General features: G+C 36.9%; 1 protein-coding gene across 4 annotated transcripts in view; it reads right to left on the bottom strand.

Annotated features, from left to right (window-relative positions):
* Nucleotides 1–2,358: 2,358 nt before the first annotated feature.
* The window catches only part of LOC123547600 (uncharacterized), a 34,994-nt gene continuing 23,712 nt past the window's right edge, over nucleotides 2,359–13,640 (bottom strand). For all 4 annotated transcript variants that reach the window (XM_053551884.1, XM_045334832.2, XM_053551885.1 and 1 more), the window contains 3 exons: nucleotides 12,652–12,794; nucleotides 8,398–8,579; nucleotides 2,359–5,345 (listed from right to left, as the gene is read on the bottom strand). In XM_053551884.1, the coding sequence (XP_053407859.1) occupies nucleotides 5,118–5,345; nucleotides 8,398–8,579; nucleotides 12,652–12,794 (553 nt within the window). In that variant the 3' untranslated portion in view covers nucleotides 2,359–5,117. The remainder of the gene's footprint in view (nucleotides 5,346–8,397; nucleotides 8,580–12,651; nucleotides 12,795–13,640) is intronic.

The raw sequence follows: 13,640 nt of genomic DNA, 5'->3' as shown, positions 1-13,640 counted from the left end.
CATGTATAATTCGTTTTATGTATTCACGTATAGACTATCAAATTGTCAATAAAACGACATCTGATTTATTAAATATCGTTTACTTCACTTAATATTTGAGCCGTGCTATGAGAAAACCAACATAGTGGGTTTGCGACCAGCATGGATCCAGACCAGCCTGCGCATCCGCGCAGTCTGGTTAGGATCCATGCTGTTCGCTAATGGTTTCTCTCATTGCAATAGGCTTTGAAAGCGAACAGTATGGATCCTGACCAGACTGCGCGGATGGGCAGGCTGGTCTGGATCCATGCTGGTCGCAAACCCACTATGTTGGTTTTCCCATGGCACGGCTCATTTAATGTTTTTCTTACCTCCGTGAACGTGGCTATTTCAAGTCATCTCCAGGTATTTCTAATCACTATAGATGAACATTTGAATATTCATTTTATCCAACTAGTCAAGCAAAATCACAGACACTGTGAAAAGCTTATAGTAGTATATAATCATCATCATGCAAGTGCATAACTACCGTTACGTACTAGTCTATACGCACGTGCGTACTAGTATCATATTTTTGTCAAAGTAACATCCTAAGCAGTACCCCCTCAGGCGGGAGGGCGTCAACCCCTCCAACAGCAAGCCCTTTTCCCGTGCGTATAATTCTTATCGCCCTAGGTATGCCCTTGAGTCATGAACAGGTTTTGAAAACATACCCCCATATACTATCAGGCCTAACTTTGTTTTAAATGTCTCCAGATACTTACGAAACTTGTTCATGTTCGTCAGATATGTATGTGTAATGATAATATAATATTATAACCTTGTCGAAACCCAAAAGGGCGTCCTTTGGTGTTTATTTCCCGGATGGAATTGAGTCGAGTCGGATCACGTAGCTCTAACAGCGGGAACCGGAAGTGGAGTTTTACAGCCTTGTTTACGGCGCTTGGTTGCATTATCGACGGGGATAAACCAACATTTCTACAAAAGTAGTGTTTTTTTTCCATCCAAATGATCTTTTATTTGGTCATAAATTTATCATATGTTTATTTCGTTACGATGTTTCTTTGGCATTGAAGTTGTACCTTCTCATTCCACAGGGATCCATCACAGGGGAAAAAATGGAATCAAAATTTGCATACCTGATGGAATCACAGAGTTACTGCAAAACAAAGTGTTAAGACCCTATTAGTCGCCTCTTACGATCATGCAAGGGTAAGGCAGTGGTTCCAATTCTTTTCATACACAGATTGTCCCAGAACCACATGGGGCCACAAGGTGGAAGTGTATATTACTACATCACTGTCTTGTTGGGTAAAAACATTTGAAGATTTTCTGATGATGTGCAGTAATACACTGAATGGCTAATACCTGTAAGTAATATACATGTCGGTCAAGAGCTAATAGTTTTAAACGTTGACCGGCAAGCCATTTTGTAAGTACTTTATTGCTAAATACAAGGGATGAGTGCATCATATTGTGCTTCCTTATACAAATAGTGTTTACCGGAAATTATAGTTTACATTTCAGTGACTGCATTCAAAGAGACTCACGGGAAATCTTTCAGAACTTGGGTTGTAACTGAAACAAATAGACAAATATTGGCTTCTCAATGTGGATATATGCATTTGCAGTGTTTGCGATCGAAAGTACCGCTCCTATTAAGAATTCAAGTTATGTATTAACTCAAGCCAGGCTTCGAGAGTGACTATGTAAAAATGAAACATGTGAGCTCTAATGATTGTTTAAATCCCTCTCAAAGTCTTACGCACATCTGTTACCCATCTGGCCACCATCATCCTCCCGTTGTAACCAGCTTGAGTTAAAATTGTAAAAAACTGCTCTCGAAATTTCATATGGGTGACAACTTAACTGTTGAAATTTGTGGACTGTGATTGTTCTAAATACTACACAAAACCCTTTTTAAATAAATATTCATGAGAAAAATTATCTAAATGTATTTTCTAGTTGTAGCTCTGGCTGCAAATATACAAGCAAACGAATCTATTTGAACCAATTTTAGAAATCTATGCAAGCCTGCTTGTAGCAAACTTTTGGCGAACATAATCGTAAGGTTCAGATAAAGACATTTTTGTCAAGTATGGTGAAAATCCAATCAAAAGTGATTTAAATGTACAAGGTCTCTCACTCCCCATAGCACAGGTCTAAGGAGATTTGTTTTTTCAAAGACCACTAATTGGGAGCCAAGATCCTATAGGACCACGAACTGTAACATCACCAAGTCCAAGTACGGTGAGGTAATGAAGTACCATAAGATGGGTACTGTCGTTGTTAACACAAAGTAAAGTAATAGCAGAAAATTTTTACAGAGGACATTGGTTTAGATGTAAATATGGGATCACAAGAGAGATCAAAATCAACTACAGCAAATTTTGTTTTATTTAACAAATACTCTTCAGAAACACAACACAATCACATTAACATTTTGACAACACAATCACTCCTTGAGACTAATGTGTCTTCCTTCTAATACTGCTGAAATATGGGGTAATAATGATTAACAAGAGAATCATGATGTCCCAACACAGCTCACCTGAGATTCATGGCTGAAACGGGTTACAGTTTTGGGACAGAGTTTATCCAAAAAGCATTTAGAAAATTATCCCCGCACCATGGCAGTAATGTTTTGTTTTTTTTTTCTGATGAAAATGGCTTTTACAATTTTGATCACACAAAGAATATTTTTTGCACTTATTTCAAAATCAGATCATATAATTAGGAAGTTTTTTTTCTGACCAATTAGAATAATTGAAACGATATTGGTTACCTAAGGAACATTTGTGCCAAATTTCAAATTCGGTCTACTATCTGGGAGGAAATGCCGTTTGTCAAGCTCTAGTGACTATTAATGGTTTTAATACATCGGAATAATTTGTAAAAAATAAACCAAGAAACATGTGAAATAATTTTTAACTCACGGCAGCAGGTTTTGACATGAATATGTTTATAGTTCCCAGACACGTATATGTTTACAGTTCCCACTATTTACGCATCACAAACATACAAACACATCTACACCAATCATGGTTGTTTACGAGCACATCGGAAGAAGTCTGGTAGTCGGTCACCCAAAACATTTTTCCATAAAATAACCATTTTGAAATGAAAAATATCAATTTCTTTTACTAAATAAGAAAATCTGCCATTCCCCTTTCTTTTTCCTGAAATAATATGGCAGCAAGTTACCCGTGAGTGACTCTGAAATAAACCAACAGTTTAACGGCAAACCTTATTCGGAATGAATTACCTAGATCTGAAGGGGCCGTCCAAGAAAAGGTCCTGTGACATTGGGTTGAAAATAGATAGATTGTTTACGAGATGTCTTGTTATGAAACTGAGGCCGACTGGCTGCAGACATCTTATAATACTAACAAGTATGCCCACGGGCAGAATGTCGAGCCCGCAAGCTGTCAAGTGTGACCTTGACCTTGGACCTAGGGACCTGGTTCTTGCGCATGACACTCCGTCTCATAATGGTGAACATCCATGCCAAGTTACATCAAAATCCCACCATGCATGAAAAAGGAAATGCTCTGGACAAACTTCAATTTGACCTTTGACCTCCAACTGTAACCTTGACCTTTGAGATAGGAACATATGGTTAACGCATGACAGGCCTTCAAATTGCGGTAAACATTTATGCCAAATATAAACAAGATTGGTCCATGCATGTCAAAGTTATGGTGCGGACCAAATCGGACGGACGCACGCACAGACGGACGGACGCGCGCACGCACACACGCACATACACATGTTGTTGAATAGGACTATATTTAAAGTTGTTTTTTTTCTATCTATAGTCCTAACGGCCCCTAAACCACGATATTTTATAAACGGAAGCATCTTAATAAACTTCAGATGTCTCTGTAAAAGGAACTATCTAGCAGTTATTGTGAAAAAAAGTTTTGATTACGTTTTTAAAGCCCTGGTGGTCAAAATGTCAATCGAAATTATTTAAACAAACTTTAAAAACTTCCAGAAAAGGATGCTGCAGACCAAGTTCGGTGAAGATTATTTTGTTGGGTTTAACATCGCGCAGACACAAATGTGATCATATTTCCAACTTCCGATGGTGGATGAAGATACCAAGTGACCCTCTAACCTTCGTAAACAAGTCGGATGACTTCCTGACATTAAAAAATTCTACAACTCAACTCACAACGGTGTGGGGCAAGAGACTGAAAGTCCCCGTTCTTTTCCATTCGGCCTCTGGGGACCCTTGGTGAAGCGGTTCGTGAGAAAAGTTGTTTGAAGGTTTATTCTTATTTATTAGCTCTGTCGGCCTTTAAAAGGGTTTAATCAGGATAATATGAATAAAAAAAATGCTGAGATGCCCATGACAGGATACTACACACAAACTTGTGAAATTTTGATCATTTGATCAGTGCGAGATATTTAACTAAAGATGCTGCGGCTTGGCGACGGACACAAGCCGATGGACGATAGACGCCTGTCATCTGCCTACCCTAATAGCTCACCCTGATCTTTTTGATGAGGTGAGTTAATAATTATACATTTGTACTAAAAAGAAAATCTTTAACAAATAACAATTTACACACTTAACAAGTGTTATTCGGAAGACATTCCGTTTCAGTTTTTACTTCTGAAATGTTCAAAATTTGTCTTTATTTGTATGTCCCTTTGATAGGGAGTTTTTGAGTGATTCAGTGCACATCTTCATTTCCATACAGACCGCCTAGATATCTTTATCTTGCTGAGAGCACTGGCTGGCAGCTCTGGTCCAAACTTAATAACGATTACATCTATAAACAGGAAACTGTTAACTAATACCTATCTGATACACACTAAACCACAGGACTTTTTCGGCAAATTCTTATTTCACCTCTTACTTCTGGAATGTTCAAACGCTTTTTCTTCTACGCCCCTTTGATAGTGAGTTTTTGAGTAATTCAGTGCACATCTTTATTTCCATACTGCCCGCCTAGATATCTTTCTCTTGATGAGAGCACTGGCTGGCAGCTTTGGTCCAAACTTGTAAACGATTATACTTTTGGAAAATATTCTGTATCACCTCTTACTTTTGAAATGTTTAACAATCTGTCTTTATTTGTATGTCCCTGTGATAGTGAGAATTTGTCTGAGTGATTCAGTGCACATTTTCATCTCCTTACAGCCCGTCTAGACATCTTTTTCTTGCTGACAGCTTTGACCAGCCTTGGTCGAAACTTGTTAACCACAATAAGCATATGACATGGCTTCCCCTGCCAGGTAATTGTATCTGAACACATTACACCATTAGCAAGACGTGTATACATTGGTGTCACTTTTAATAGATATCGGTTACCACGTTTCAACTGATATGTTGACAATGTGTTCAATGCCAAATCCTGAAAATGAACAAGAGGACCATGATGGTCCTGAATCGCTCACCTATCCCCACATGACCCAGTGTTGAACTGAGTATGACCTCATTATTTCTATTATTTGACATACTGACCTAGTTTTTGAGCACATGTGACCTAGATATCATCAAGATAAAAAATTCTGACCAATTTTCTTGAAGATCCATTGAAAAATATGGCCTCTAGAGAGGTCACAAGGTTTTTCTATTTTTCGACCTACTGACCTAGTTTTTGACCGCACATGACCCAGTTACAAACCTGACCTAGATATCATCAAGCTGAACATTCTCACTAATTTTCATGAAGATCCGTTGAGAAATATGGCCTCTAGAGAGGTCACAAGGTTTTTTCTATTTTTAGACCTACTGACCTAGTTTTTAACCCCACGTGACCCAGTTTTGAACTTGACTTAGATATCATCAAGGTGAACATTCTGACCAATAATCATGAAGATCTCATGAAAAATATGGCCTCTAGAGAGGTCACAAGGTTTTTCTATTTTTAGATCTACTGACCTAGTTTTTAACCCCACGTGACCCAGTTTCGAACTTAACCTAGATATCATCAAGCTGAACATTCTGACCAATTTTCATGAAGATCCATTGAGAAATATGGCCTCTAGAGAGGTCACAAGGTTTTTCTATTTTTAGACCTAATGACCTAGTTTTTGACCCCACGTGACCCAGTTTCGAACTTGACCTAGATATCATCAAGGTGAACATTCTGACCAATTTTCATGAAGATCCATTGAGAAATATGGCCTCTAGAGAGGTCACAAGGTTTTTCTATTTTTAGACCTAATGACCTAGTTTTTGACCCTACGTGACCCAGTTTCGAACTTGACCTAGATATCATCAAGGTGAACATTCTGACCAATATTCATGAAGATCTCATGAAAAATATGGCCTCTAGAGAGGTCACAAGGTTTTTCTATTTTTAGACCTACTGACCTAGTTTTTGAACCCACGTGACCCAGTTTCGAACTTGACCTAGATATCATCAAGGTGAACATTCTGACCAATTTTCATGAAGATCTTATGAAATATATGGCCTCTAGAGAGGTCACAAGGTTTTTCTATTTTTAGACCTACTGACCTAGTTTTTGATGGCACGTGACCCAGTTTCGAACTTGACCTAGATATCATCAAGATGAACATTCTGACCAACTTTCATAAAGATCCCATGAAAAATGTGACCTCTAGAGTGGTCACAAGCAAAAGTTTACGGACGCACGGACGCACGGACGGACGACGGACGACGGACACCGCGCGATCACAAAAGCTCACCTTGTCACTTTGTGACAGGTGAGCTAAAAATAAACGCCATTAAAATGTCCAGTAACAAATAATAAAATTCGACAAACATTTTCTGTAGAAATAATAAAACACGAATATTATGCCTGATCCAATACGTTTGGGCTAGGTCACGTGAATACCGTTACAGGAGTTAAATGTGAAGCAAATAGAGCATTTGTATTGATATTAAAGGGTCATTACTCTTGTAGCCGGTACAGTTCACATATATCGTGTCAAGTGACAACATGTGCATATTCACTTCATAGTGATATTGTTCTTGATGATTGGACCGGAAAATGTAAGAGGAGATATTTGGACAAGCCTTTCGATAGTATCTCTTTATAGGGTCTCGGTACAAATTTCTTCATTTCTTCTTATAGATCGAACTTTATGAAAATCTATTAATGGGTTTTCAAGTTTTAGATCTAGCAGTCCTAGAAAGGACCAAGTGCATATACTTATCAAATTTTGAGGGGACCTTTTAATGATGCGACAGAACAAGTTTCATGAAGATCATTCAATCAGTTCATGAGAGGCTATTAAACGTTTTTTCTTACTGGAAGCCAAGTGAATAAATGTTGGAGGAGACCTTGTAATGATCAAATGTTACAGACAATGTTTGATGAAGATCGATTTAGTGGTCCGTGACAAGAAATCGTTTAAGGTCTCTATATTTTTATCTGTATGTTGACAGCGCACTTGACTAAACGAAGAAATGATGGAAGCATGGGGTCAAAATATTGTTCCAAGTTCCATTAAGAGCCGTTAAAGAAGACGTTTCTTTACTTGTATTTTTAGTTCTAGTGGTCCCTGAAATGGGCATAGCATCCTCAACAATACTAAACCACGACCTTGCAATGGTTCTACAGATCAACTTTAATGAAGCGGTCAATGAAAAGACGTCTTATTTCTATTATAAGCTCTAGTAGCCCTGAAAAGGACCAGGAATCCCGATTTGAATTAGATTTGGAGAAGACTTTAAAATGATGGTATATACCAAGCCTAGTGAAGATCCATCGAGCGGTTCATGAGAAGATTTAACTTAAATGTATGTCTATTTTTAATTTATCTGTCCTTAAAAAGGGCTAAGAATCCTTTTTCAACAACGTCCAGTTAGGACCTTATAATGGCGCTATCGACTAAGTTTCATAAGGATCCATCAAGTGGTTCATAAGAAAACGTTGCTTATATTTTATCTCTATTTCTAGTTCTAGTGGTCCCTGTAAGGGGCACGGCATCCTCATTTGAAAAAAAAAATCTGACAGGACTTACAGTCTTAAGTGATGTTATATACGTATAAATATCCTTAAAAATATGGCATGCATTTCAACTTCCATAGATCAAAATCTTTAAATCTGTTTCTGTATTTTGCCTGTGCTTTGACTGTTTTAAGTAATATGCATTACCTACGTCTTTGTTTTAGAAGAATATGTTGTCATATGTTGCTTAAATTAAAACAAAAATGGTAGATCTAAACCATATTAAATTATACTTTTACATAAAGTTCAAGTATTTCTGAAATGATAATATTTACAAACATAACTGTTACTGCAGGAATGTCGGAACTAGATCTACTTTTCTTTCTTTTTATGTCATGTTTCGTTTTACAATCCATACAAACATAATCTACCCGAAATTCCAAGTACAGCATAACATTAAACTATTTTTTCTTTGTCTGTAAAATGTATGATGCACGTCGAATTTAGCAGAAAAAGCAAATTTCAAATCCCAGTAAATTTTACCTGTAACTTTTCCGTGATTTTCTTGTATACAACTATTCCATCCATTGATAAATGCAAACTGAAAGACAACTCCGTCGACGTTGGGGGTACTGGTTGCTCCAGATAATCAGAAATGTTTATCATCTTGCATTCATTGTCTATGAACAAAGTGCTTTCCTTGAATTTAAGTTGCGGCAGTTCCACTATAAATAAACACGACAGTACAATTAGTCTTTGTTCTTTTATTTCACTGAAATAAGATACAAACTAAATATCTTTGGGGCGACCCAGGAAGGTCTAATACGGGGAGTAGAAACTCCGTATAAATCAATACATTTATCTGTATTATGCTGTCGTCCATACCTGTAAATATCGACCAGTCGTTAGCGATCGATATTTTGTTTTCGCCACTATCGATTAGCGTGTAATTAGCATATTACCTCATGTTAATCATGGAGCTATAACACTTATTGTTCAAAGGGTTTACCAGTCACATGTTAAGTGGCGATAATTAGATGATCAGAGATTGATCTAAAGGGATTCTGAAGCAAAAACAGCATGCGATTGCATGTGGTGATATGCTTAACTCGAGCTCACTTCCCTGAAGAAATATTTTACCAGGTAACTTCAAACCTTTATCAAAGGGCCGATTTTTGTTGGTTTTGAATTTTAAAAAATGGAAAATAACAGAAAGCTGACATTTTTCTTAATCTTGTAGAGCCATAATTATAATTATTGTTTATAATGTCAGATTTCTACATACAGAAACAAAAATTCTTCTTGAACGTAGGGAATGTTTCAAACGAAATTGTTGTTTAAACTCCAAAAATTAGTTTAATAAATTTAATCTTAAAACTGATGTGTGAAAAATACAATGTATTTAAATTATAATAACAATATTTTTTTTAAAAGGCCGACAACGAAGTTACATTTAGTATTCCGAACTTTTAGATAAAACTGCAGAAAATCATCTAGGTTTAACACGTACTTAAATGGTGAAGAACAGAGCAATATCATAAACAAATGTTTTCAGGCAACAGTTTACAGTTTTGACTTGCTATTTTCATTAAAATATGTCCTAATTTTTTTGTTCTAAATACTCTGAATCAACAAGGCAAATATCATGTAAGAAACGACATCTTTCTCTCTGGGTAAGACAAGTCTAGATTTAGCCATTTTCACAGGGCGAAAAGCAACATTAATGTAGATATTTTCCATTTAAAAACAGGTGCAGGCAATAATTTCATGGCAGAACTTTTGGTTTCAACAAAAAATTCAACAAATGCTTTCCCAGATTTTCACTGAAAGGACGGGTTAAACTGTAAGGCGTAAGTGATTGAGTAATAGCAGAATAACCTATGGCATACGCTTGGTATCAATTCATTCTAGTAAGGGGTATTGATGCTAGACGAAACGATCCCATTTGGTTAACCTGGTACGGACGGACGGACGAACGAACGAACAGATGGACAGACAGGACAATCACTATATGCCTCCCGCATCAGTAGATGCTGGGGGCATAAAGATTTAAAAATATGCTGGGTTTCATTTATTGGACGACGAGTGGCAATCTGACGTCATAACTGACGTCATAATGTTCTCTTACTGGCCTGTATGCCAACTGTTATTTGTTGCAGAAAATACAGAGCTTGACTTTCTTTTGTTTATCTGGAAATCAAATCGAACCATGTAATTATGATCTGAGCAAGTTTACGCTTCCGTAAGAATAACATTAACATTTATTGTGAATTCTAACACGCCCCGATTTAAAGCCCAGTTTATAGATCTAGTTCAAACATTTTTTTATCCAATGACAAGCGAATGATTTTATAAAATGTAACCAACTTATTTTCATATTATTTCATAACTGAAAAAATTGGTCCACTTAATCATAAAGTGGTACAAAATTAGTGAGTATTCATTGTTTCGCCTACTATGAATTTCCCACATTCCCGCGGTTACTTGACGGGTCTTCATGTTCATTGAAGGAAATAAATTATCTTTGAATTATCTTCTGCAGATTATTGTAAAATTATGTGTATGTATCAAGCATGTTTGTAAATATAAGTGAAAATATGAATTAGCACATCAAATAAGAAACAAGAAATACAACAAGAGTGTCGCAGACTTAGCGATTCTATAAAATATATTGTTTACATTTTCCGGCGGACCCTATTCTTTTATTTAAGTGCTCCGTCGGCACTTATATTTGTGGATTACATTTAACATGTATTTCATGTTTTTCATGCCTTTCTTTTATTTTTAAATATTATTCTTGGCGGGAAAGCCTTATATAAATAGAATGACTTGTGTCGACTGAGAATGACTCAAAATAAGTTGGATGTAATTACGGAAGGTTGTGTTCATGATAAAATAAATAGGTAAAAATTAAATGGAATAACTTTGATAATAAGGTTTTACTGTTATTTTATATCCAATGTGTGGATAAATAGGGTATAATAAAAAATAAAATCAGGATATCCACGACAAAGAAGGCCATGATGGCCCTACATGGCTCACCTGAGTACCATTGCTTTAACCAAAAACAAAAAGAAAAAAATTTTATAAGGTACAGATATGTCAAAATACACCTAAAAATTGGAGGTACCATCCATGTTGTACCACAGAAAAGTGGTCTCGGTTTTTCCCTACAGCCAACAATAAAAAAGTTACTAAATAAGCTATTTATAGTAAGATAAAAGGGAAGTAATTAAAAAAAAACATTGTAAGCAAACAAAAGAAGGATCTGCCAAATAAAAACAAGAGCACAGCAATGTAACGCAAATGCAGAGCAATATTCACACAAATCAAAGTCATATGATCTTTGACCCCTAAATGTGACCTTGACATTGAAGTGAGCCACCCGAAACATGCGCTCTGCACGTCGTTTCAATGAGGTGAACATTTGTGTCAGGTTTCTCTGAAATCCATCAAGGGGTTCAAGAGTTACAGAGCGGAAGGGAAATTGCTAACCAACACACAGACAGACTGACACCGAGGCGATAACATAATACGTTCCTGCGGGCTATGTATAAAAAGGAATCGAGATCTTATGGTGATACAAGTTGTGTGCAAGTTTGGTTAAAATCAAATCATAAATGAAGCTGCTGTTGTGCAGACAAGGTCAAAATAGCCAATTTTGGCCCTTTCAGGGGCCATAACTCTGGAACTCATAATGGGATCTGGCCGGTTCAAGAAAGGAACCAAGATCTTATGGTGACACAAGTTTTGTGCAAGTTTGATTAAATTCAAATCTTAAATGAAGCTGCTATTGTGCAGACAAGGTCAAAATAGCTAATTCCGGCCCTATCAGGGGCCATAACTCTGGAACCAAGTATGAGATCTGGCCGGTTTAAGAAAAGAACCAAGATCTTATGGTGACAAAAGTTTTGTGCAAGTTTGGTTAAAATTAAATCATAAATGAAGCTGCAATTGTGCACACAAGGTCAAAATAGCTAATTTTGACCCCTTCAGGGGCCTTAACTCTAGACCCATAAAGGAATCTGGCCAGTTCAAGAAAGGAACCGTGATCTTATGGTGATACAACTTGTGTGCAAGTTTGGTAAAAATCAAATCATAAACAAAGCTGCTATTGTGCAGACAAGGTCAAAATAGCTAATTTTGGGCCTTTCAGGGGCCATAACTCTGGAACCCATAATGGAATCTGGCCAGTTCAAGAAAGGAACCAAGATCTTATGGTGATACAAGTTGTGTGCAAGTTTGGTAAAAATAAAATCATAAATAAAGCTGCTATTGTGCAGACAAGGTCAAGATAGCTAATTTTGGCCCTTTCAGGGATCATAACTCTGGAACCCATTATTGGATCTGGCCAGTTCAAGAAAGGAACCAAGATCTTATGGTGATACAAGTTGTGTGTAAGTTTGGTTAAAATAAAATCATAAATGAAACCAATATCGTGCAGACAAGAAATTGTTGACGGACGGACGCACGGTTTGACGACGGACGAAGGGTGATCACAATAGCTCACTTTGTCACTACGATATCTGCACTCATTCCAACGGATAATGAAGAAAATATGCGCACCTCCTCTTAAAAGAGTGAGGAGTCCTATGAATTTTGACTTAATTCTAGGCAGTGGTTGCCGAGAAATACTCTAAGATGGCACTATAGTTGGGAATATCATGGACTATATGCTACCCCTTCCGGAAGCATAATAAATGTAATGCTGTACAAATATTTCTCCCTCCAATTCTAGAAACTACATAAAGTTTGCTCAAAGCTAGTACCGTAGATGTTATGAATACAGGTACATACTTGTTGCATCAAGTCTTTCTGACAGCTGCTTCTTCTCAACAATCATGGTAAAGTTGTTGTCAAGTAACGGACTCGGTGTAAAGGTGCAGTTCTTGGCCCAATTTCTGTTAAAATCTCTCACTTTGCCATCAACCTCGTGGCAGCTGAAGAACATTATAAAATAGACAAATTAAAATGTGTTATTTGAAATTATGTCTACAATCATAGATCCGTTTAAATATTTAGATAATCAAAATTAACCACCATAACAATAGTAATGCTTATTACATACTCGTTTCTATTCCACGTTAAGTTACACTGGTACCAGAAACGTCAATATTTTTCCATACACTGACGCCTGAATTTCATATCGGGTGCGTAACGTAATTCAGTGTGTGTTGCTGCACTAATTTTTTCTATTTAGTTCAGTACTGTCAATCCTATTCAGGCTATTGAACATAATTATGATATTTACACAATATTTATACGTGTAGATGCGTATGTAATAAAAAGGTTATTATCTTTGCATCGGAAAATATGCACTCGTTCTTCAGCGGAAAAATATTGCGCTCTTAAAGTCGCGCAATATTTCTGCTGAAGAACTCGTGCGTATTTCCCATTACAAAGCTAATAACCAATAACTATATTTAGGATTCCTTTACTTACAGACATTAGCAACAGCTTCTTTGATTTCATTTTTACTAAGTAAGTTACCAAAACATTTGCTAGGTTCACTGTCACATCGACCGTCCCAATTATTGTTATTCCTGCCTTTGATGGTGGAAGACGAAGTGAGGTGCGTCTCCGGGAATTATTTCCGCCAATGGCCAGTACCTGGGAAGAACCTCCCATTTTCCATATGCCAGCTGGATGGCTTCCTCACATGAAAGAAATCAACCCCACTAGCAAGGTTTTGTAGGCAAGTAGTTCGAAGTCAGCAGCCTAAGCAAGTTGGCCAGGGAACTCCCTTAAATATGATGTATTTTGTAGGAAATAAATAACATATGGAC

Source organism: Mercenaria mercenaria, chromosome 9, assembly GCF_021730395.1.
Source record: "Mercenaria mercenaria strain notata chromosome 9, MADL_Memer_1, whole genome shotgun sequence".
Taxonomy (NCBI): domain Eukaryota; kingdom Metazoa; phylum Mollusca; class Bivalvia; order Venerida; family Veneridae; genus Mercenaria; species Mercenaria mercenaria.
Note: the sequence above shows the minus strand (reverse complement) of the source record. Positions and strands in the feature narration are given on the sequence as shown.